Source organism: Pseudoliparis swirei, chromosome 6, assembly GCF_029220125.1.
Source record: "Pseudoliparis swirei isolate HS2019 ecotype Mariana Trench chromosome 6, NWPU_hadal_v1, whole genome shotgun sequence".
NCBI classification, from domain to species: domain Eukaryota; kingdom Metazoa; phylum Chordata; class Actinopteri; order Perciformes; family Liparidae; genus Pseudoliparis; species Pseudoliparis swirei.
The window spans coordinates 3,292,773-3,318,249 of NC_079393.1; the positions used below are offsets into that span (position 1 = coordinate 3,292,773).

The following is a 25,477-nucleotide window of genomic DNA, read 5'->3' on the forward strand; positions in this document are numbered from 1 at the left end:
TGGTGGTGAATATGAACATGGTGGTGAATGAGTGAATATGAACATGGTGGTGAATATGAACATGGTGGTGAATGAGTGAATATGAACATGATGGTGAATATGAACATGGTGGTGAATATGAACATGGTGGTGAATGAGTGAATATGAACATGATGGTGAATATGAACATGGTGGTGAATATGAACATGGTGGTGAATGTGAACATGGTGGTGAATGAGTGAATATGAACATGGTGGTGAATATGAACATGGTGGTGAATATGAACATGGTGGTGAATGAGTGAATATGAACATGGTGGTGAATATGAACATGATGGTGAATATGAACATGGTGGTGAATATGAACATGGTGGTGAATGAGTGAATATGAACATGGTGGTGAATATGAACATGGTGGTGAATGAGTGAATATGAACATGATGGTGAATGAGTGAATATGAACATGGTGGTGAATATGAACATGGTGGTGAATATGAACATGAGTGAATATGAACATGGTGGTGAATGAGTGAATATGAACATGGTGGTGAATGAGTGAATATGAATGGTGGAGAATATGAACATGGTGGTGAATGAGTGAATATGAACATGGTGGTGAATATGAACATGGTGGTGAATGAGTGAATATGAACATGGTGGTGAATATGAACATGGTGGTGAATGAGTGAATATGAACATGATGGTGAATATGAACATGGTGGTGAATATGAACATGGTGGTGAATGAGTGAATATGAACATGGTGGTGAATATGAACATGGTGGTGAATGAGTGAATATGAACATGGTGGTGAATATGAACATGGTGGTGAATATGAACATGGTGGTGAATGAGTGAATATGAACATGGTGGTGAATGAGTGAATATGAACATGGTGGTGAATATGAACATGGTGGTGAATGAGTGAATATGAACATGGTGGTGAATATGAACATGATGGTGAATATGAACATGGTGGTGAATATGAACATGGTGGTGAATGTGAACATGGTGGTGAATGAGTGAATATGAACATGGTGGTGAATATGAACATGGTGGTGAATATGAACATGGTGTTGAATGAGTGAATATGAACATGATGGTGAATATGAACATGATGGTGAATGAGTGAATATGAACATGGTGGTGAATATGAACATGGTGGTGAATATGAACATGGTGGTGAATGAGTGAATATGAACATGATGGTGAATATGAACATGATGGTGAATATGAACATGGTGGTGAATGAGTGAATATGAACATGGTGGTGAATATGAACATGGTGGTGAATGAGTGAATATGAACATGATGGTGAATATGAACATGGTGGTGAATGAGTGAATATGAACATGGTGGTGAATATGAACATGGTGGTGAATGAGTGAATATGAACATGATGGTGAATGAGTGAATATGAACATGGTGGTGAATATGAACATGGTGGTGAATGAGTGAATGTGCACATGGTGGAGAATATGAACATGGTGGTGAATGAGTGAATATGAACATGGTGGTGAATATGAACATGATGGTGAATGTGAACATGGTGGTGAATGTGAACATGGTGGTGAATTAGTGAATGTGAATATGAACATGGTGGTGAATGTGAACATGGTGGTGAATGAGTGAATATGAACATGATGGTGAATATGAACATGGTGGTGAATGAGTGAATATGAACATGATGGTGAATATGAACATGGTGGTGAATATGAACATGGTGGTGAATATGAACATGTTGGTGAATTAGTGAATATGAACATGGTGGTGAATGTGAACATGGTGGTGAATGAGTGAATATGAACATGATGGTGAATATGAACATGGTGGTGAATATGAACATGGTGGTGAATATGAACATGGTGGTGAATATGAACATGATGGTGAATATGAACATGGTGGTGAATATGAACATGGTGGTGAATATGAACATGATGGTGAATATGAACATGGTGGTGAATATGTGCACAGTGCATCCTGTAACATGCACACATAATCCTTTGGGATTTCAACAATAGGGGGCGCTACAATAATTTGCCAAAGGGCTTTTTAAATGTTTTTTGCCATTTTTTGCTTGAATTTGTCATTTTTTGCCGTTATACATTTACGGATTTTTCCCACAACACTTGTAGGAATCGAAACCAAACTTGTTCAAGGATGATCTGAAGACCTTAAAGATGAACACAGAGGAGAGAAAAATACTTTTCGCCTGGCTTTACTTGGCGTTATGTGTACCCCAATATTCTCCAACGTTGTATAATTTGTAATGTTATAAACTATTGCTTAACCTCATCAAATCCTTCCAAACATAATCATGCATGATGCCAGTCAAGGCCTGAACACATTGACATGAAGAAACATTACAGTTTGGCATAGAAACACCCACTAAAAAAAATGACAAGTTTAAACCATAATGTATTCCACTTAAACTGTGTTATCTTTATAGTCGGTGGCTCAACATGATAAGCGTTGGCTTTGTGACCCAGAGGCCTGGGTTCACGTCCCAGCCAGGGCTTATTTCTAGAATTTTTTTTACATGTAGTTTACATGACGTGGTCTAGACTTCACGTAGAGACACATGATGCAGTATATTTCACGTAGTCACAGCGCCAATCTGCCCCAAAACGTCATGCTTGATAGAAGTCCCGCCCGAGGATATCGACAGCGAGGAACCGTTCATAGCTGCTCGCAGCTTTAATTATTTGTTGTTGTTGTCCTGGTCCACTTTCTCAGTGTCGTGGTTCGTGTAGTTGAGTTAATAATGTTGTGAGAAGCTGATTATGAAGTGTGTGTGTGTGTCTCTCCAGAGATTACACAGACCCATTTCCTGGGCTATCTTTGTCCCTAACTTGGCCTGTTTCTATAAATAGTCTGGTCCAGGAGGAGGAGGAACAATAATAGGAGGAGGAAGATCTGTGTGGAGGGCCAAAGATCATGAACAAAAGAGGAGAAAAGAGGGGAAGAAGAAGGAGAAGTAGAGTGTGATGAAAAAAAGGTGGGAGCGTTCAGGAAGGAAGTCGGGCCAAAGGTCAAAGGTCAAGAAACATCCTGAAATGAATCTCAGTACCGTCTGTGAGCAGCAGAGGGCAGCAGAGAGGACGAGCTGCAGTATGTATGTGTACTCGTAGAACTGTTGTACTATTGTATTTATATACGTACTCGTAGTATCAGTAGAACTGTTGTACTATTGTATTTATATACGTACTCGTAGTACTGTTGTACTATTGATGGATGTATTGATCACATTGATCTCCACCGACTGATCAGTTCTGCTCATATCTCACCTGGTCCAGGATCAGCAGCAGGACCAGATTAACCCCTCCAAGACCCGGTTTCCCAGATCCTAGATCCTCCTGGTCTCGTCTAGAGGCCCCATCATCGTCATCATCTTATTATATGAATAAAGTTTAATTAACTTTAAGCTGAGACTCAGATTGTTTGTATAATTTAATCATTGATCAGCTTAAAGGGATCAATAAATCAATCATCGGTTTTGCTTTCCTGGTCCTTAAAAACCCTCATGGATCTAGACCCTGAGGGGCTCTGGTCCTCACAGAACCTCATGGATCTAGACCCTGAGGGGCTCTGGTCCTCACAGAACCTCATGGATCTAGACCCTGAGGGGCTCTGGTCCTCACAGAACCTCATCGATCTGGACCCTGAGGGGCTCTGATCCCTACAGACCCTCATGCGTCTGGACCCTGAGGGGCCTCTAGTCCTCACAGAGATCCTCATCGATCTGGACCCTGAGGGGCTCTGGTTCTCACAGACCCTCATGGGTCCGGACCCTGAGGGGCTCTGGTCCCTACAGACCCTCATGTGTCTGGACCCTGAGGGGCCTCTAGTCCTCACAGAGAGCCTCATCGATCTGGACCCTGAGGGGCTCTGGTTCTCACAGACCCTCATTGGTCCGGACCCTGAAGGGCTCTGGTCCTCACAGACCCTCATGGGTCCGGACCCTGAGGGGCCTCTAGTCCTCACAGAGATCCTCATCGATCTGGACCCTGAGGGGCTCTGGTTCTCACAGACCCTCATTGGTCCGGACCCTGAAGGGGCTCTGGTCCTCACAGACCCTCATGGGTCCGGACCCTGAGGGGCCTCTAGTCCTCACAGAGATCCTCAACGATCTGGACCCTGAGGGGCTCTGGTCCTCACAGACCCTCATGGGTCCGGACCCTGAGGGGCCTCTAGTCCTCACAGAGATCCTCAACAATCTGGACCCTGAGGGGCTCTGGTCCTCACAGACCCTCATTGGTCCGGACCCTGAGGGGCTCTGGTCCTCACAGACCCTCATGGGTCCGGACCCTGAGGGGCTCTGGTTCTCACAGACCCTCATGGGTCCGGACACTGAGGGTCTCTGGTCCTCACAGACCCTCATGGGTCCGGACCCTGAGGGGCTCTGGTTCTCACAGACCCTCATGGGTCCGGACACTGAGGGTCTCTGGTCCTCACAGACCCTCATGGGTCCGGACACTGAGGGGCTCTGGTCCTCACAGACCCTCATGGGTCTGGTTGCCATGACGCTCCATAGAGCTCATTAGTCTGGTGTCCGGCGGCTCGTCTGATCTGTTGTTGATCCGGATCCATAATTCAGCAGCAGCCTTGAAGTGTTAATGAGAGGGTATTATGGGATGTACCCCACCCCCATGTAGAGGAGAAGCTGCTCCTGGATCAGTTGGTCCTGGGTCAGATCAGCTCGGTGGTCCCGGCCAGCAGAGAGGCTCACGAGGCTGATCTGAGGTCAGATTGAGTCAAGAGTTAAACAGCATCTTAGTGTCCCTCTTCCTTCTCCTCCTCCTCTTCCTCAACGGACCGAGACTTCAGGTTGTATCAAAGCTCTCTGATAGTTTTCTGTTCTTCTGGTTTTATTATAAATGTGTGTGTGTCTGTGCCTTTGTGTGTGTGTATGCCCGGGTGTGTATATACTGTATATGTGTGTCAGTGTATGTTTGTTTATAGATATGTGTGTGTGCGCGCATGTGTGTGTGTATATATAAACACATATATATATATATGTGTGTCTGTCTGTGTGTGTGTGTATATATATGTGTGTCTGTGTGATATTTGATAATGTATCCGATGTGACCAGAGCTCCTCTCTGTATTCTCACAGCTTTGTTGACATCAAAGGTGTTTTATGCACATCTTTAATTTGCATATCAGTTCTTCTGAATGATTCTCGTGGCGCTTCATGATGAAACAGTTCAAGTATGATTCATATTTGTTAAAGGCTTAAAAATTCCATATGTTGCTGCAATGAATCACCAAAAAAAGGATGTTATTTTTGGTATGTTTGCCATATAATGATTTCAACTTAAACACAAAGGCTGATGACTTCACTAAAATCTAACAACTATTTGTTAGCACTAATGTGTGATCTGTTTACCATTAGCACTAATGTGTGATCTGTTTACCGTTAGCACTAATGTGTGATCTGTTTACCGTTAGCACTAATGTGTGATCTGTTTACCGTTAGCACTAATGTGTGATCTGTTTACCGTTAGCACTAATGTGTGATCTGTTTCACCGTTACACTGATGATGTGTTCAGGCTCTGTTTAGTGTTAGCACTAGCGGAAGGTAAATGATGACGTTCTCATGATGCGTTCAGGCTCTGCTCAGTGAACATGAGTACTAGCTGAAGGTAAATTATGTTACATGATGATGTGTTCAGGCTCTGCTCAGTGAAAATGAGTACTAGCGGAAGGTAAATTATGTTCTCATGATGCGTTCAGGCTCTGCTCAGTGAAAGTACTTCCTGGAAGAACTACACTTCCTGTAGTTTTCTTGATATAACATCTTAGCATTCAAGCTAACGACTCTTTGCGCCCAACAGCCAGCGAGGAGCATTCCGACATCGTTCTCGTCTCTCTGTCCAACATGGACACCTTTTTCCGCCGTCACTTTAAGAAGAAGGAAGCCGCTCTGCCGGCGGCTGCGGAGGTCAAGTCCGTCCATCAGCGGCGGCCCAGCGTGGCCATCCCGACCAGCAAGGCCCGGCGCCGGTCCAACGCTGGGCTGCCCTCCTCCACGCTGAGCCAGCGGCGGCGCCCCAGCGTCCAGCTGCAGGGGGCGCCGCCGTGTGCAAGGGAGGGGCGCTCGGCAAAGACGGCCCGGCAGAACAGGTGGGCGGGACGCGTTCGCCGGCGCTCCAGCACCACCACCCCCAGCCTCAACCCCAGGTTCGCCGTGTGCAGGAGGAAGGTGGGGAAGCTGCGGACCATCGACACCCACCTGCTCGGCCCGTCCATGCTGCTCGCCAGCCTCATCCAGGTGGAAGTGGAGGAGGAGGAGGAGGAGGAGGAGGAGCTACCGGCAGGAGAGCAGCAGGTGGAGGTGAGGGGCGGAGCCAACCACGAAAGGATGTTTTCACGCTCCAGCGGCCTCCACTTGGACGGAGACGACGACAGCAGCGATTACTCCACCGCCAACGACGGCCAATCAGAAGCCAGCCCCCCGTCCGAGGTGGAGCAGCTGGTGGAGGAAGAGGAGGACGCCTCCTGGTCACACTTCTCCTCCAACCCCGCCTCCTCCTCAAACCTAGAGGTGAAGAGAGGAACTTCTCAGCCCCCCCCGGCGTCGCGGCCCCTCATCCGGGCCCCTCGCTGCCTGAGGAGGAACTCGTCTCAGGTGTTTTCAGGAGATGCCGCTCCGTTCAGCCGCCACCGGGCCTCCAGCCAGAGGAAGAGGAGGAGGATCTCCACTATCTCCAAGGCTGGGAGCCCCTGGCCAGGAAGAGGCCCCCCACTGCCCAGCCGTAGGAGTTCAGTCCACTACCTCAACCCCCCGGTCCTCTACCGGGGCCCCGGGGCCCTCGGGCCGCTGGGAAACTCCCACCTGGAGAGCTGGAGCAGCTTCCTGCTGTATGTAGACCCGCAACACGGGTCCAGATTTATTCCACTGATAACAACATAGATTCAGGTTTCATGGAAATGTGTCAACCTCCTTCTCGCGCATCAATCAAGGATCATTCTAGAGTATGGTAGTAGAGTCTAGTAGTAGAGTCTGGTAGTAGAGTCTGGTACTAGAGTATGGTACTAGAGTCTGGTAGTAGAGTCTGGTAGTAGAGTATGGTACTAAAGTATGGTACTAGAGTATGGTACGAGAGTCTGGTAGTAGAGTATGGAACGAGAGTATCGTTCTAGAGCAGCGGTTCCCAAACTTTTTAGGCCACGCACCCCCTTCTACATCCCGACCGGGTTCACGCATTTCAATCCCCCACACCTTGCGAGTTGGGGGGGGGGGGGCGTTGCGAGTGACTTTTTCTATGCTCCGTCCCGATGCGCGCAGACCGGCGTCGGAGCTCTGCGGACGTATTGAGCACCCCTGCATTCAAACATTGAATGGCCAAGAGTTTTTTTCAGCGTGAGAAATACGATGTGTGGCGGGAGTGCGGGAGTTAAGACCGAAATGCGTGAGTCTCACGCTCAATGCGTGACACTTGAGAGCCCTGAGAATGTTTAATATTAACACACTTTGGGAATCCCTGTTCTAGAGTCTGGTACGAGAGTCTGGTAGTAGAGTATGGTACAAGAGTATCATTCTAGGGTATGGTACTAGAGTATGGTACTAGTGTACGGTTCTAGAGTATGAATCTAGGGTATGGTACTAGAGTATGGTACTAGTGTACGGTTCTAGAGTATGAATCTCGGGTATCATTCTGAGTATGGTACTAGAGTATGGTACTAGAGTATCATTCTAGAGTATGGTTCTAGTGTACGGTTCTAGAGTATGGTACGAGAGTACGGTATGAGAGTATGGTTCTAGGGTACGGTTCTAGAGTATGGTACGAGAGTACGGTATGAGAGTATGGTTCTAGTGTACGGTTCTAGAGTATGGTACGAGAATATCATTCTCGAGTATGGTACTAGAGTACGGTATGAGAGTATGGTTCTAGTGTACGGTTCTAGAGTATGGTACGAGAGTACGGTATGAGAGTATGGTTCTAGTGTACGGTTCTAGAGTATGGTACGAGAGTATCATTCTCGAGTATTGTACTAGAGTACGGTATGAGAGTATGGTTCTAGGGTATGGTTCTAGTGTACGGTTCTAGAGTATGGTACGAGAGTATCATTCTCGAGTATGGTACTAGAGTATGGTACTAGAGTATCGTTCTAGAGTAAAAACACTTGTATTCTTACTAAATGTCGGCTTGTTCGGATCAGATGTTACTGAAAGTAAATAAAAAGTCCAGATTCACAGATTCTAACATGATACAATGACAGCAGGATGTTTCTCTCTTTACTGATGGAGAAAACTCACCAACACGATTTGTTTATTTATTTGGAAACAAACAACAAGATTCACAAAATGTCACAAGTTTCTTCCCAATTGACTGAAAGAAGTAATTGTTATGATATTAGACATGTTTTATAAATGTAAACATGTATTTTTGTACATTACCAAAAATACATCAGGTTAGATACTCACTGATGACCGAACCATGAATTAACAAAAGCCTTCTAAACGGAAAGGGAACTCTGGGCGTGTATTTGGAGATTCGTGTTCAATGGATTTGTCTGTGTGTGTGTGTGTGTACCTACACAACTGTTGTTGTGAGGACCAGTTAGAATCTTGTACCTTGTGAGGACACTTTTAGAAATGAGTACTTTTTGGCTAGTCCTCTCTCGTCTAAGGGTTCAGACCTGGTTTAGGTTCATGTCAGTGTCCTCTCAAAGGTAGAAGAACAGGTGTGTGTGTGTGTGTGTGGCAGGACTGTGTACCTGTGCTGCTTAGTACTAAATATAACGTGTACATTTAATTTTTGACATTATATTCCAACATAAAACCTGTTTTTAAATGAATAATAATTCCTCTGGAACATTAATCCTTATGGGTTCATGTTAACTCTTCAAAAGGTCTTGTGTCCTCTTGTGGTTTCAGGAAGGCCGTCGCCAAGTCGGGTCCGGAGGCTGCCGCGGCGACGCTCGGGCCGGCCGGCCCGCCGCCGGAGCCCAACAGCACCGTGGACTGGAGCGTGAGTCACGGCTGAACCGGCCAATCAGCATCCAGCTTCAACTCATTCAAACAACCCAAACAACATAAGAACACAAAAAACACAAACAACATATCAAAACAAACAAATATTCTGAACACGGTTCACAGGAGACAGACGTGTTTATGAGTTCATGCTTCAGAACATTTCATTAATTATGGCATTCTGGATTCTCCTTCAATAAACTTCTGAGCGTCAAAGAAAATTCACATCTACGTTTATAAATGAGTTGACAGTGTCTGATATTCAAATCAAACAGGAAGTTTAAATAGATGTGGAACTGTTTGTATTATATTTCTACATTTGACTCGTATGAATCTGTTGCCAGGACAACGCCCAGTTCGGGGACCACATCTGGTTTGAGACCAGCGGCTCTGGAGACTTCTGTTACGTGGGAGAGCAGTACTGCATCGCCAAGTCCCTGGTGAGGCCCGGCGCCCTCTGTGGCCACATACGATACTGCATGTAATGAACCACTGAGAGGGGTTAGACCTCAAGACCAGGATCTTCCACTTTACATACCGGCACTTAGAACATACTGGAGAACATACTGGAGAACATACTGGTACTTAGAATATACTAGAGAACATAGTAGAGAACATACTGGTACTTAGAATATACTGGAGAACATACTGGAGAACACACTGGTACTTCGAACATACTAGAGAACATACCAGAGAACATACTGGTACTTAGAATATACTGGTGCTTTTTATGTCCTCATGTTCTGATGTCCGTATGTCTTGATGTTCTTTTTTCCTGTTGTCCTTGTGTCCTGATATCCTTATGTCCTTATGTCCTTACGTCCTTATGTCCTGATGTCCTTATGTTCTGCAGCAAAAGTCTGTGGTGAGGAAGAAGTGTGCCGGCTGTAAGATCTCAGTGCACACGCTGTGCATGCAGCAGCTGGAGAAGGTGAGTCCTCCTCCTCCTCCTTTTCTTCCTCTTCCTCCATTTCCTCTTCCTCCTCGTCTTCATCATATGTTGCTCCGGTCTCCGCTCACTCGTGTCGTCTGTGTTCAGATTAATTTCAGGTGCAAGCCGTCGTTCAGAGAACCTGGAGGTCGGGCGGTCCGAGAGGTCAGTCCAGAGGTCGCTCACACTGACCCCGCTGCAGGGTGGAAATCACAATCATGATTTCCACAACAGTAGAAACATCTCACAGTGATTATGAAGCTTGAAACTAAATCATTCATTGATAATTTAGAAACCTGTTGGAATCACAAGCTCAGCCTAACGATAGTGTGTAATTATGAGGACTATGATGAAGCCCGGAGGAGAGCAGTGTGGCTTGTTGCAGCGTGGCTTCGCATCGCCACACCGAATAGTGTCATGGACATCGTGAGGACTGAGGCTCGTCGCCGTGTGACGGCGGACATCAGCTGATCAGAAGCGTTTTCATGTGAAACTCTAATGAACCGCTGGTTGTGTTTCAGTCCAACGTGGTGCGACATCACTGGGTCCACCGCAGACGTCAGACTGGGAAGTGTCGCCAGTGTGGGAAGGTGAGCCTCAGCCGGCCACTGAAAGCTCTGAATGTATGATATGCAGAGCAGCTAACCGCTAACCAGCCACTCAACGCTCTATATAGGGTTTGTACGGTCATGGAAAACCTGGAAAAGTCATGTAATTTAAAAATGGTCATTTCCAGGCCTGGAAAAGTCATGGAAAAAACATAAATCATAAAAGTTTTGGAAAAGTCGTGGAAATTTGTTATAATCACATGTCGATTTAGGCCGAGTTTGAAATAATTAATATATTTTTTTAAAGAAAGACGCTCAAAATGTAAGCCGGCGTACACTCTCAATACGCAACATTTTCTAAATTTTTTATGTTTTTACCAAGATTTCCGTTTGGTCATGGACATCTGGTTTAAAGTCATGGAAAAGTCCTGAAAATCCATCGGTCAAAATGTGTAAGAACCCTGTCTATATGTATGATATGCAGAGCAGCTAACCGCTAACCGCTAACCCACTTCTCTTTTGTCACCAACAGGGATTCCAACAGAAGTTTTCTTTCCACAGCAAAGAGATTGTTGCCATCAGCTGCTCCTGGTGCAAACAGGCGGTAAGTCACACAGAACCAGAGCAGCTTCACACGGCGCCGGTCAGAGAGACCAAGATCCAATCAACTGACACTGGGGAAAGCCTCCGTCAACAAGTACTACAGTACTGGTACTAGCAGTACTACAGTACAAGTACCAGCAGAACTACAGTACAAGTACCAGCAGAACTACAGTACTGGTACTAACAGTACTACAGTACAAATACATCCCATATTAGTACTACTATGCAAACATTATTACTAATTTGTTAACATTATTAATAATTACATTCATATGAATTACTAATGCATTCACTTTATTACCAACATATTTACATTGTTAACTTCCTGTCTGTGTCAGTGTCACAATAAGGTGACTTCCTGTCTGTCAGTGTCACAATAAGGTGACTTCCTGTCTGTGTCAGTGTCACAATAAGGTGACTTCCTGTCTATGTCAGTATCACAATAAGGTGACTTCCTGTCTGTGTCAGTGTCACAATAAGGTGACTTCCTGTCTGTATGTCAGTGTCACAATAAGGTGACTTCCTGTCTGTGTGTCAGTATCACAATAAGGTGACTTCCTGTCTGTGTCAGTGTCACAATAAGGTGACTTCCTGTCTGTCAGTGTCACAATAAGGTGACTTCCTGTCTGTGTCAGTGTCACAATAAGGTGACTTCCTGTCTGTGTGTCAGTGTCACAATAAGGTGACTTCCTGTCTGTGTCAGTGTCACAATAAGGTGACTTCCTGTCTGTGTCAGTGTCACAATAAGGTGACTTCCTGTCTGTGTGTCAGTGTCACAATAAGGTGACTTCCTGTCTGTGTCAGTGTCACAATAAGGTGACTTCCTGTCTGTGTGTCAGTGTCACAATAAGGTGACTTCCTGTTAGTGTGTCAGTGTCACAATAAGGTGACTTCCTGTCTGTGTCAGTGTCACAATAAGGTGACTTCCTGTCTGTGTCAGTGTCACAATAAGGTGACTTCCTGTGTCAGTGTCACAATAAGGTGACTTCCTGTCTGTGTCAGTGTCACAATAAGGTGACTTCCTGTCTGTGTCAGTGTCACAATAAGGTGACTTCCTGTCTGTGTGTCAGTGTCACAATAAGGTGACTTCCTGTCTGTCAGTGTCACAATAAGGTGACTTCCTGTCTGTGTCAGTGTCACAATAAGGTGACTTCCTGTCTGTTTCAGTGTCACAATAAGGTGACTTCCTGTCTGTTTCAGTGTCACAATAAGGTGACTTCCTGTCTGTGTCAGTGTCACAATAAGGTGACTTCCTGTCTGTCAGTGTCACAATAAGGTGACTTCCTGTCTGTGTCAGTGTCACAATAAGGTGACTTCCTGTCTGTCAGTGTCACAATAAGGTGACTTCCTGTCTGTGTGTCAGTGTCACAATAAGGTGACTTCCTGTCTGTTTCAGTATCACAATAAGGTGACTTCCTGTCTGTTTCAGTATCACAATAAGGTGACTTCCTGTCTGTGTCAGTGTCACAATAAGGTGACTTCCTGTCTGTGTGTCAGTGTCACAATAAGGTGACTTCCTGTCTGTTTCAGTATCACAATAAGGTGACTTCCTGTCTGTGTCAGTGTCACAATAAGGTGACTTCCTGTCTGTGTCAGTGTCACAATAAGGTGACTTCCTGTCTGTCAGTGTCACAATAAGGTGACTTCCTGTCTGTGTCAGTGTCACAATAAGGTGACTTCCTGTCTGTTTCAGTATCCCAATAAGGTGACTTCCTGTCTGTTTCAGTATCACAATAAGGTGACTTACTGTCTGTTTCAGTATCACAATAAGGTGACTTCCTGTCTGTGTCAGTGTCACAATAAGGTGACTTCCTGTCTGTGTCAGTGTCACAATAAGGTGACTTCCTGTCTGTGTGTCAGTGTCACAATAAGGTGACTTCCTGTCTGTCAGTGTCACAATAAGGTGACTTCCTGTCTGTGTCAGTGTCACAATAAGGTGACTTCCTGTCTGTTTCAGTATCCCAATAAGGTGACTTCCTGTCTGTTTCAGTATCACAATAAGGTGACTTCCTGTCTGTTTCAGTATCACAATAAGGTGACTTCCTGTCTGTGTCAGTGTCACAATAAGGTGACTTCCTGTCTGTGTCGGTGTCACAATAAGGTGACTTCCTGTCTGTGTCAGTGTCACAATAAGGTGACTTCCTGTCTGTTTCAGTGTCACAATAAGGTGACTTCCTGTCTGTGTCAGTGTCACAATAAGGTGACTTCCTGTCTGTGTTTCAGTGTCACAATAAGGTGACTTCCTGTCTGTTTCAGTACCACAATAAGGTGACTTCCTGTCTGTTTCAGTACCACAATAAGGTGACTTCCTGTCTGTTTCAGTACCACAATAAGGTGACTTCCTGTCTGTGTCAGTGTCACAATAAGGTGACTTCCTGTCTGTTTCAGTACCACAATAAGGTGACTTCCTGTCTGTTTCAGTACCACAATAAGGTGACGTGCTTCATGCTGCAGCAGATCGAGGAGTGCTGCTCTCTGGGAGCTCACGCTGCCGTCATCATCCCTCCTACCTGGATCATCAGGGTCCGCAAAACACAGGTACACACACGTGTTTGTTTCTCTATACTTGTGAGGCCCCGTGTCTTCTTCTCGCTCTCGTTTAAACCGTGTCCTGGTCATGAACTTAGCACTTATCACCACGATTTTTATCATGACTGCTTTTATGTTGGAATAAGTAATCTAGCACTATATTTTAAATGTAGGCTATTACTAATTATTTGCTTCTATCTTTATTTTATATTAAATCCTTATGATATACTGTATGTATGTTTAATTTCTGAGTAAATCTACTTTAACTCACTACTTGTGCATCTTAATCCCAGGACAACCGACAGGAAGCTCATCACTCATTGTTTGGTTGGGTCATGAACTTTATGTAATGTGTATATATATTAATGTTGTTGTGTTTATTTGTTCAGTCGTCTTTAAAGTCGAGTAAAAAGAAGAAAAGGACGTCGCTGAAATGCAACAAGTTGAGCAAGAAGGGCTCAGAGGTGAGAACGGCCACAGCTCAAGGGGATTAGCGTGCAGCTAACGGTTAGCACGTCTAATAAACACGAGTCTCCTCCACCGCGTCCTGTGAGCCTGACTGTAGTGACCTCTCGTCTTTGAGAGGCTGTTGTATCGTTAGAACATTGAGGATGATGTCATGTGACCAGCTCGTGGTGCTTCTGCTCCGCGTGGTCAGATCCAAGATGGCCGCTGGAAGCCCTTCCTGCTGAAGCCGGTGACCTCGCCGCTCATGAAGCCTCTGCTGGTGTTCGTGAACCCCAAGAGTGGAGGGAACCAGGTGAGTGTTTAAGACCACATGAGGGAACCAGGTGAGTGTTTAAGACCACATGAGGGAACCAGGTGAGTGTTTAAGACCACATGAGGGAACCACGTGAGTCTTTAGGACCACATGAGGGAACCAGGTGAGTCTTTAAGACCACATGAGGGAACCAGGTGAGTGTTTAAGACCACATGAGGGAACCAGGTGAGTCTTTAAGACCACATGAGGGAACCAGGTGAGTGTTTAAGACCACATGAGGGAACCAGGTGAGTGTTTAAGACCACATGAGGGAACCACGTGAGTCTTTAGGACCACATGAGGGAACCAGGTGAGTCTTTAAGATCACATGAGGGAACCAGGTGAGTGTTTAAGACCACATGAGGGAACCAGGTGAGTCTTTAAGACCACATGAGGGAACCAGGTGAGTGTTTAAGACCACATGAGGGAACCAGGTGAGTCTTTAAGACCACATGAGGGAACCAGGTGAGTGTTTAAGACCACATGAGGGAACCAGGTGAGTGTTTAAGACCACATGAGGGAACCAGGTGAGTGTTTAAGACCACATGAGGGAACCACGTGAGTCTTTAGGACCACATGAGGGAACCAGGTGAGTCTTTAAGACCACATGAGGGAACCAGGTGAGTGTTTAAGACCACATGAGGGAACCAGGTGAGTCTTTAAGACCACATGAGGGAACCAGGTGAGTCTTTAAGACCACATGAGGGAACCAGGTGAGTGTTTAAGACCACATGAGGGAACCAGGTGAGTGTTTAAGACCACATGAGGGAACCAGGTGAGTGTTTAAGACCGCATGAGGGAACCAGGTGAGTCTTTAAGACCACATGAGGGAACCAGGTGAGTCTTTAAGACCACATGAGGGAACCAGGTGAGTGTTTAAGACCACATGAGGGAACCAGGTGAGTCTTTAAGACCACATGAGGGAACCAGGTGAGTCTTTAAGACCACATGAGGGAACCAGGTGAGTCTTTAAGACCACATGAGGGAACCAGGTGAGTCTTTAAGACCACATGAGGGAACCAGGTGAGTCTTTAAGACCACATGAGGGAACCAGGTGAGTCTTTAGGACCACATGAGGGAACCAGGTGAGTCTTTAAGACCACATGAGGGAACCAGGTGAGTCTTTAAGACCACATGAGGGAACCAGGTGAGTCTTTAAGACCACATGAGGGAACCAGGTGAGTGTTTAAGACCACATGAGGGAACCAGGTGAGTCTTTAAGACCACATGAGGGAACCAGGTGAGTCTTTAAGACCACATGAGGGAACCAGGTGAGTCTTTAAGACCACATGAGGGAACCAGGTGAGTCTTTAAGACCACATGAGGGAACCCAGACCCTGGACTCTTTCAGACATTTTGCTTATGTTTAATTGAATCGATAAACGATTAACTGTTCCTCCTGATTTCATTGTTTTATTTTCAGGGAGCCAAAATCATCCAGTCCTTCATGTGGTCCCTGAACCCCCGGCAGGTGTTTGACCTGACGAAGGGAGGACCCAGAGAGGGGTAAGACCAGACTAAGACCAGACGAAGACCAGACGAAGACCAGAAGACCTGCAAACTTGTCACCTTTCGGTGAAATTCACCGTTTTGAACTCAAAATAGGTCATCCACGTGAATCGTGGAGATCCGAAGAGTTTTTGTTTTTGGGTGTCACCTGGCCCGCTGCCGTTGAGATTGCAGTGAGACGCGGAGAAAAGTGTGAAGTGTTGCTCTTCGCAATAAAACATCTTTGATGGCACGTGTCGCGTCTCGGCCAATCAGCGTTCAGATGTCCACAGCGTTTGGGGGTTCAGGTTAGCTTGAATGTCATCCCGCTACATCTGCTGCTGTCACGCTGCACGGTGTAGTGATGCTAACAAAGTACCCGTACGTTAAACACCATGTGATTTAGCATATTTTTAGTATCGATACTTCATTAAGAGAGCGATCAGAGCGCACGCGCTGCTCCGTGTCGAGCTGTCTGCGCACACTGCGCTGCGCAGCTCACAGCGAGAGAAGAGGCGGAGCTTAGAGACCGACTTCGGCTTAACAAATAAAAAGATGCCAGAAGTGAAATGTTTCAGTCTGTAAAGTTGTGTAACTACAGCTGCTCATCCTGATGAACTGTGGATCATCTGGTCAGAGACTAACGCCTCATAGTGATAATCAATGCTATGATGGAACCATGTAGTTTCATTCATATCTGGCTGTATTAATACTCATATTACTGTCATTTGTTAAGTGTTGAACAAGTTGGTAAAAAGTGAACCATACAGATGTTTTATTTATTACTATTATAGATAAATATACCAGTCTCATATTTATGGTACCATATTGTTTTTATGGTATTGTATTGAATTCTGGTATCGGGTATCATGATATTTATGGCAGGTATGTAATATGTATAGAAGTTATAATATGAATATCGTGACAAACAGGTAGAGACAGAACAGATTCAGGGAGAAGTCCATGAGGACTGTTCAGGAAAAAAAAAAGGAAGTTGGTTCATGAATGACTCTAACCATATTATATATAATGACAATGTATATTTGTTATTACTATCATTATAGGGCTGAGTCAGAGCGGAGGACCTTTTGTTCTTAAACTGTTTATTATCATTATTTAGATTTGTGGTCAGAACAATAAAATGACTGTAGTTGTGGTTCTAAAAGCTTTGAGGCTTCAAACAACGTGGATGTGGTGACAAAAAAAAAAAAAAAAATCACGTGCACCCCCCCCCCCCCGTTTTCACCTTTTTCACCCCTCATGAGTTTGCAGGTATGAGAGTAAGACCAGACTAAGACCAGACTAAGACCAGACTAAGACCAGACTAAGACCAGACTAAGACCAGACGAAGACCAGACGAAGACCAGACCAAGACCAGACCAAGACCAGACCAAGACCAGACCAAGACCAGACCAAGACCAGACCAAGACCAGACCAAGACCAGACCAAGACCAGACTGGCTCAGGGGTCCCAATTCCCTTTTTCTCCTGTCCGGATACGTTAATGCGTTGCTTTGCAGGTTGGAGCTATGCCCCACCAAGCCCAACCTGAGATCCTGGCCTGTAAGGAGGCAGCACTGTGAGTCAAGGAGTCACGGGTCCGAGAACCGAGAATTGCCTTTGGCCACGTGTGTGTGTGTGTGTGTGTGTGCTCAGGTGGGCTGGATCTTGTCCGTATTGGATGAGCTGAAGCTCCGCCCTCAACCTCCTGTGGGCATCCTCCCTCTGGGTACCGGCAACGACCTGGCGAGAACTCTCAACTGGGGAGGGGTGAGTTCTACTGGAGCTCTACTGGGTTCTACTGGAGCTCTCCTGGGTTCTACTGGGTTCTACCGGAGTTTAACTAGAACTCTAATGGGTTCTACTGGAGCTATACTGGGTTCTACTGGGGTTTAACTAGAGCTCTACTGGGGTTTAACTAGAGCTCTACTGGGGTTTAACTAGAGCTCTACTGGGGTTTAACTGGAGCTCTACTGGGGTTTAACTAGAGCTCTACTGGGGTTTAACTAGAGCTCTACTGGGGTTTAACTAGAGCTCTACTGGGGTTTAACTAGAGCTCTACTGGGGTTTAACTAGAGCTCTACTGGGGTTTAACTAGAGCTCTACTGGGGTTTAACTAGAGCTCTACTGGGGTTTAACTGGAGCTCTACTGTGGTTTAACTGGAGCTCTACTGGGGTTTAACTAGAGCTCTACTGGGGTTTAACTAGAGCTCTACTGGGGTTTAACTAGAGCTCTACTCGGGTTTAACTGGAGCTCTACTGGGGTTTAACTGGAGGTCTACTGGGGTTTAACTAGAGCTCTACTGTGGTTTAACTAGAGCTCTACTGGGGTTTAACTAGAGCTCTACTGGGGTTTAACTAGAGCTCTACTGGGGTTTAACTGGAGCTCTACTGGGGTTTAACTGGAGCTCTACTGTGGTTTAACTAGAGCTCTACTGGGGTTTAACTAGAGCTCTACTGTGGTTTAACTGGAGCTCTACTGGGGTTTAACTGGAGCTCTACTGGGGTTTAACTAGAGCTCTACTGGGGTTTAACTGGAGCTCTACTAGGGTTTAACTGGAGCTCTACTGGGGTTTAATTGGAGCTCTACTGGGGTTTAACTAGAGCTCTACTGGGGTTTAACTAGAGCTCTACTGGGGTTTAACTGGAGCTCTACTGGGGTTTAACTGGAGCTCTACTGGGGTTTAACTGGAGCTCTACTGGGGTTTAACTAGAGCTCTACTGGGGTTTAACTGGAGCTCTACTGGGGTTTAACTGGAGCTCTACTGGGGTTTAACTAGAGCTCTACTGGGGTTTAATTGAGCTCAACTGGGGTTTAACTAGAGCTCTACTGGGGTTTAACTGGAGCTCTACTGGGGTTTAATTGGAGCTCTACTGGGGTTTAACTGGAGCTCTACTGGGGTTTAATTGGAGCTCTACTGTGGTTTAACTGGAGCTCTACTGGGGTTTAATTGGAGCTCTACTGGGGTTTAACTGGAGCTCTACTGGGGTTTAATTGGAGCTCTACTGTGGTTTAACTGGAGCTCTACTGGGGTTTAACTAGAGCTCTACTGGGGTTTAACTGGAGCTCTACTGGGGTTTAATTGGAGCTCTACTGTGGTTTAACTAGAGCTCTACTGGGGTTTAACTGGAGCTCTACTGGGGTTTAACTAGAGCTCTACTGGGGTTTAACTAGAGCTCTACTGGGGTTTAACTGGAGCTCTACTGGGGTTTAATTGGAGCTCTACTGGGGTTTAACTGGAGCTCTACTGTGGTTTAACTGGAGCTCTACTGGGGTTTAACTGGAGCTCTACTAGGGTTTAACTAGAGCTCTACTGGGGTATAACTGGAGCTCTACTGGGGTTTAACTGGAGCTCTATTGTGGTTTAACTGGAGCTCTACTGGGGTTTAATTGGAGCTCTACTGGGGTTTAACTGGAGCTCTACTGTCGTTTAACTGGAGCTCTACTGGGGTTTAACTGGAGCTCTACTGGGGTTTAATTGGAGCTCTACTGTGGTTTAACTGGAGCTCTACTGGGGCTGACTCTCTCAGGGATACACCGATGAACCGCTAACAAAGATCCTCTCACACGTGGAGGACGGAAACATCGTCCAGCTGGACCGATGGAACCTGAACGTTGAGGCGAACCCTGAGGCCCGGCCGGAGGACCGGGATGAGCATGAGACCGACAAGGTGAGCAGAGAGCGGCCTCAGAGCTCACCTGCAGACGGGCGGCTTTAACGATGTCGCCCTTTTGCTGCTCCTCAGCTTCCCATCGACGTCTTCAACAACTACTTCAGTCTGGGCTTCGACGCTCACGTCACGCTGGGCTTCCACGAGTCCAGAGGTGAGTCCACCAGAGGCTCATCAGATGGGCTGCATACCTCGCCTCTATCTTGGGTTTGGGGACATTCAGGGTTCAGTCTTAATTTGTATTGGTTGTTTTTGCCCTGATTACATTTATATTCGTGGTGAAAACCCACCGTTACTACCACTGCACTGACGCCACAGGGCCGAGTCCTGGATGACCTTTAACCGCTCAGAATCTCCAGCTCCTTTCTGCTCTGCAACTCTTCCCTGAACGTCTGGAGGTCTTCGGGTGGGTCAGATCTCCCCGAAGGACTCGTACGGCACATGTTGAGGTCCTGAAGTGGATCCTGGAGATCTAGATGGTCCCTCTCAAAGACATATCTGCTCCTCCTGCCGTGATCTGAACCGAGTTCATGAAGCGTGAAACATCCGCTGACCTTTCAGTCTGCAAACAGAGACGCGAGTCCGGAGCGCCTCCTGTTTGTTCTGGTCTTATCGACAGCGCTTGGCGGCCTGATTACAGCATCAATAAAGAGCTCCCGCGTGAAATGAAATCCTCGTGCGATGGAACCAAATAATGGAGACGAGTTCCTCTGTGTTTCCATTTGGAAACAGAAACCTTGAATGTTTCTTGTTTGTTTCTCCAGAGGCGAACCCGGAGAAGTTCAGCAGCCGCTTCAGGAACAAGATGTTCTACGCAGGAGTGAGTGTCTCACTGCAGTCTCATGTCTGTGCTCCAGTTATTATTATTACCTTCGCATTGAAAATGCGGAAGGTTATGTTTTGATCGCCGTGTATTTATTTATTTGTATGCGTGTTACTCGCATAACTCAAAAAGTATTAAACCGAATCTCATACAATTTGGTGGGATCATTGGTTATTATCCGGGGACCATTTGATTAGATTTTGGGATAGATCGGGTCAAAGGTCAAGGTCATGAAAAGGTCAAAATCTTCTTTTTACCATAGCGTGGTCAATTTCTATCCAATTGGCATAAAACTAATGCCAACATGTTCATAATTCAATGCCCAATCTTGTGATATGTGAAGGTATGCGCTCTACCGAGTGCCCGTTCTAGTTATTAATAATTACGATGTGTGTTTCAGGCGGCCTTCTCAGACTTCCTGAGCGGGAGTTCCAAAGACCTCGCCAAGCACATCCGAGTGGTGGTGAGTCTTCAAGACCCTGACGAGTCTCTGGTTCCTCCTCATCATCAATCACAGGTTCAGATGCCTTTGATCTCCATTAGTTCAGATCACATATGGACGGACTTCCACTCACACACCGTAGAACAGACAGGGAGCAAAGGGTCAGGGGTCTTGCTCAAGGACGCGTGCACGAGGGCGGGGATTGAACCACCGACCTGCTGACCTCTGATCCACGGTCGCCCTAGTTGTGCCACTGACATGAAGGTCGTCCAGGTCCGGCGGCTCCAGCCCCCCCGACCCTAACACGGAGCCGCGGTTCAGACGATGAGATGTTGATCCAGCGGTGAAAGATTATTCCGCAACAAGGAAGTCTCACGAGCCAGCCGAGGAGAGGCCATGTTGTTGTTGTTGTTGTTGACATTGTGATCGTCCTCTCTGTGGTTCTTATCCAAGGATCATGAAGTCGTGCCTTCTTTCCTCAGTGTGACGGTACGGACCTGACGGCCAAAGTCCAGGAGCTGAAGCTTCAGTGTCTGCTCTTCCTCAACATCCCCAGGTCTGAACCTGTCCCTGGTCCCTGGAGGCGGAGCAGCTCAGGGACCCCTAACCGCTCTCGTGTGCTGCAGGTACTGCGCCGGCACCGCGCCGTGGGGTCACCCCGGAGACCACCAGGAGTTTGAACCGCAGCGCCACGACGACGGCTTCATCGAGGTCATCGGCTTCACCATGACGTCTCTGGTGAGACCACGTGAGACCACGTGAGACCACGTGAGACCACGTGAGACCAGACCACGTGAGACCACGCCAGACCACGTGAGACCACGTGAGACCACGTGAGACCACGTGAGACCACGTGAGACCACGTGAGACCACGCCAGACCACGTGAGACCACGTGAGACCACGTCAGACCACGTGAGACCACGCCAGACCACGCAAGACCACGTGAGACGCCAGACCACGTGAGACCACATCAGACGACATGTTTGTTGGCTGTTGTGGGTGTAAATTCTGGTTGTTTGTGGTTGTTTATAAGTATTTGTGTTTGTTGGTGTTTTTATTGTTGGTTGTGGTCGTTTGTTGTTGTTGGTGTTTGTTTGTGTTTGTTGGTGTTTGTTTGTGATTGTTGTTGGTTGTTGTTGTTTGTTGGTTGTTGTTTGAGGTTGTTGGTGGTTGTTGTTGTTGGTTGTGGTTGTTTGTTGTTGTTGGTGTTTGTTTGTGATTATTGGTGTTTGTTTGTGGGTGTTGGTGTTTGTGGTTGTCTGTGTTTGTTGGTGGTTGTTTGTGGTTGTTGTTGTTGGTTGTTGTTGGTGGTTTGAGGTTGTTGGTGTTTTTATTGTGGTTATTTGTGGTTGTTGGTGTTTGTGGTTGTTGTTGTTGGTTGTTGGTGGTTTGAGGTTGTTGGTGTTTTTATTGTGGTTATTTGTGTTTGTTGGTGGTTGTTGGTTGTTGTTGGTGGTTTGAGGTTGTTGGTGTTTGTTGTTGTGGGTGTAACCTGTGGTTGTTGTGTCCAGGCCACCCTGCAGGTCGGCGGTCACGGCGAGCGGCTCCACCAGTGTAAGGAAGTGACCCTGACCACCTACAAGTCCATCCCCATGCAGGTGGACGGAGAGCCCTGCAGGCTGGCTCCCTCCATCATCCACATCGACCTGAGGAACCAGGCCGACATGCTGCAGAAGACCAAGAGGAGGGTCTCCATGCCCCACCTCAACGAGTAACCGCAGCCTGCAGCCTCGACTGAGGGAACACGACGCGCACTGTACATACTCCACTATGAGTGACTCTGTGTGTGTGTGTGTGTGTGTGTGTGTGTGTGTGTGTGTGTGTGTGTGTGTGTGTGTGTGTGTGTGTGTGTGTGTGTGTGTGTGTGTGTGTGTGTGTGTGTGTGTGTGTGTGTGTGTGTGTGTGTGTGTGTGTGTGTGTGTGTGTGTGTGTGTGTGTGTGTGTGTGTGTGTGTGTGTGTGTGTGTGTGTGTGTGTGTGTGTGTGTGTGTGTGTGTGTGTGTGTGTGTGTGTGTAGTCAGCAGCCGCTTCCTGAGAAGCTCCAGATCAAGGTGAACCGGATCAGCATGACGGCCTACGAGGCTCTGCACTACGACAAGGACCAGCTGAAGGAGGCCTGTGAGTCAGTGAAGGGTTAAACATCAGCGACTGATGAGCTCATCAAGTCTCTCATAGGCAGACGGCCCGGTACCTCTGACCTTGCTGTGTCCTCCCTCTGACCTTGCTGTGTCCTCCCTCTGATCTTGACGTGTCCTCCCTCTGATCTTGACGTGTCCTCCCTCTGACCTTGACGTGTCCTCCCTCTGACCTTGACGTGTCCTCCCTCTGACCTTGACGTGTCCTCCCTCTGATCTTGACGTGTCCTCCCTCTGACCTTGACGTGTCCTCCCTCTGATCTTGACGTGTCCTCCCTCTGACCTTGACATGTCCTCCCTCTGACTTTGTGTCCTTCCTCTGATCTTGACGTGTCCTCCCTCTGACCTTGACGTGTCCTTCCTCTGATCTTGACGTGTCCTCCCTCTGACCTTGACGTATCCTCCCTCTGACCTTGACGTATCCTCCCTCTGACCTTGACGTGTCCTCCCTCTGACCTTGACGTGTCCTTCCTCTGATCTTGACGTGTCCTCCCTCTGACCTTGACGTGTCCTTCCTCTGATCTTGACGTGTCCTCCCTCTGACCTTGACGTATCCTCCCTCTGACCTTGACGTATCCTCCCTCTGACCTTGACGTGTCCTCCCTCTGACCTTGACGTGTCCTCCCTCTGACCTTGACGTGTCCTCCCTCTGATCTTGACGTGTCCTCCCTCTGACCTTGACGTATCCTCCCTCTGACCTTGACGTGTCCTACCTCTGACCTTGACGTATCCTCCCTCTGACCTTGACGTGTCCTCCCTCTGATCTTGACGTGTCCTCCCTCTGACCTTGACGTGTCCTCCCTCTGACCTTGACGTATCCTCCCTCTGACCTTGACGTATCCTCCCTCTGACCTTGACGTGTCCTCCCTCTGATCTTGACGTATCCTCCCTCTGACCTTGACGTGTCCTCCCTCTGACCTTGACGTATCCTCCCTCTGACCTTGACGTGTCCTCCCTCTGACCTTGACGTGTCCTCCCTCTGATCTTGACGTATCCTCCCTCTGACCTTGACGTGTCCTCCCTCTGATCTTGATGTATCCTCCCTCTGACCTTGACGTGTCCTCCCTCTGACCTTGACGTGTCCTCCCTCTGACTTTGACGTATCCTCCCTCTGACCTTGACGTGTCCTCCCTCTGACCTTGACGTATCCTCCCTCTGACCTTGACGTGTCCTCCCTCTGACCTTGACGTGTCCTCCCTCTGACCTTGACATGTCCTCCCTCTGACTTTGTGTCCTTTCCTCTGCAGCGACTCCTCTAGGAGTCATCACCGTCCCCGGAGACAGCGACCTGGAGACCTGTCGTCTGTTCATCGAGCGCCTGCATGAAGACCTGGACCAGGACCAGCAGAGACTGGATCAGGTCTGCTTGAGATAGTCCCTCACGTTATGGATTCACGTCTGAAGTGATGTGATGGGGTCTGACGTGATGTGAGGGGGTCTGACGTGATGTGAGGGGGTCTGACGTGATGTGATGGGGTCTGAAGTGATGTGAGGGGGTCTGACGTGATGTGATGGGGTCTGACGTGATGTGATGGGGTCTGACGTGATGTGATGGGGTCTGAAGTGATGTGAGGGGGTCTGACGTGATGTGATGGGGTCTGAAGTGATGTGAGGGGGTCTGACGTGATGTGAGGGGGTCTGACGTGATGTGAGGGGGTCTGACGTGATGTGAGGGGGTCTGACGTGATCTGAGGGGGTCTGACGTGATGTGAGGGGGTCTGACGTGATGTGAGGGGGTCTGACGTGATGTGAGGGGGTCTGACGTGATGTGAGGGGGTCTGACGTGATGTGAGGGGGTCTGACGTGATGTGAGGGGGTCTGACGTGATGTGAGGGGGTCTGAAGTGATGTGAGGGTCTCACGGTGACTCCTCTAGAGTCCAGGACCAACGTGTGTCTCCCGTCTCTCTGCCCCTCCAGTCCGGTGACGTGTCTCCACAGAAGTTGTCCATGAAGTGGTGTTTCCTGGACTGTAAGTTCTACCCTCCCCCCCACAGAGTCTCAGAGTCCGCCCCCCCACAGAGAACCTGACTCCTGGTCTTTGTGTTTCAGGTACCACTGCAGACCGCTTCTACCGGATGGACCGGGCCCAGGTGTGACCCGGCTCAGCTCCAGGCTGCTCCCCATGAGCTCCTCTTCAGCGCTCCGTTCTCCTTGTTTCAGGAGCACCTGAACTACGTGACGGAGATCTCTCTGGAGGAGATCTACATCCTGGACCCGGAGCTGGTCCTCCAGCAGACCGTGGCCACCTCTCCTGGAGTTCTGGACCCGGTGGACTCTGAGGAGCACCAGGACCAGGACCGGCAGACCCAGTTTGTCTTCCCCTCCTCGCCCCCGAGGTGAGACCGTTATCGCTGAGTCTCATGTCGAAGTCCCAATGTTCTAACGTCTCTCGTCTTCCTCAGTTCTTCATCGACCTCACACGACCTTCAACAAGGTAAACCGTCACTAAATATACTATCAATATATATATATATTATATACTCTGAGTCTATATATATTATATACTGTATACATACTGTGTGTATATATATATTATATTCTATATATATATAGTAAATTATTTATATATATATATATGTCAGTATATAT

At 47.4% G+C, this 25,477-nt stretch overlaps 1 protein-coding gene across 1 annotated transcript in view; it reads left to right on the top strand.

The window, feature by feature from the left end:
- Positions 1 to 25,477, top strand: part of dgkzb (diacylglycerol kinase, zeta b) — a 31,505-nt gene that overhangs the window by 2,091 nt on the left and 3,937 nt on the right. Inside the window, exons 2-26 of the mRNA XM_056416277.1 lie at positions 8,862 to 8,955; positions 9,302 to 9,397; positions 9,811 to 9,888; positions 9,997 to 10,053; positions 10,410 to 10,478; positions 10,969 to 11,040; positions 13,461 to 13,577; positions 13,958 to 14,032; positions 14,227 to 14,328; positions 15,752 to 15,834; positions 17,336 to 17,369; positions 17,454 to 17,585; positions 19,347 to 19,487; positions 19,563 to 19,641; positions 20,252 to 20,307; positions 20,711 to 20,773; positions 21,235 to 21,308; positions 21,379 to 21,490; positions 22,265 to 22,464; positions 22,770 to 22,870; positions 24,135 to 24,247; positions 24,806 to 24,857; positions 24,938 to 24,978; positions 25,049 to 25,224; positions 25,291 to 25,322. Coding sequence (XP_056272252.1) covers positions 8,862 to 8,955; positions 9,302 to 9,397; positions 9,811 to 9,888; positions 9,997 to 10,053; positions 10,410 to 10,478; positions 10,969 to 11,040; positions 13,461 to 13,577; positions 13,958 to 14,032; positions 14,227 to 14,328; positions 15,752 to 15,834; positions 17,336 to 17,369; positions 17,454 to 17,585; positions 19,347 to 19,487; positions 19,563 to 19,641; positions 20,252 to 20,307; positions 20,711 to 20,773; positions 21,235 to 21,308; positions 21,379 to 21,490; positions 22,265 to 22,464; positions 22,770 to 22,870; positions 24,135 to 24,247; positions 24,806 to 24,857; positions 24,938 to 24,978; positions 25,049 to 25,224; positions 25,291 to 25,322 — 2,249 coding nt within the window. The remainder of the gene's footprint in view (positions 1 to 8,861; positions 8,956 to 9,301; positions 9,398 to 9,810; positions 9,889 to 9,996; positions 10,054 to 10,409; positions 10,479 to 10,968; positions 11,041 to 13,460; positions 13,578 to 13,957; positions 14,033 to 14,226; positions 14,329 to 15,751; positions 15,835 to 17,335; positions 17,370 to 17,453; positions 17,586 to 19,346; positions 19,488 to 19,562; positions 19,642 to 20,251; positions 20,308 to 20,710; positions 20,774 to 21,234; positions 21,309 to 21,378; positions 21,491 to 22,264; positions 22,465 to 22,769; positions 22,871 to 24,134; positions 24,248 to 24,805; positions 24,858 to 24,937; positions 24,979 to 25,048; positions 25,225 to 25,290; positions 25,323 to 25,477) is intronic.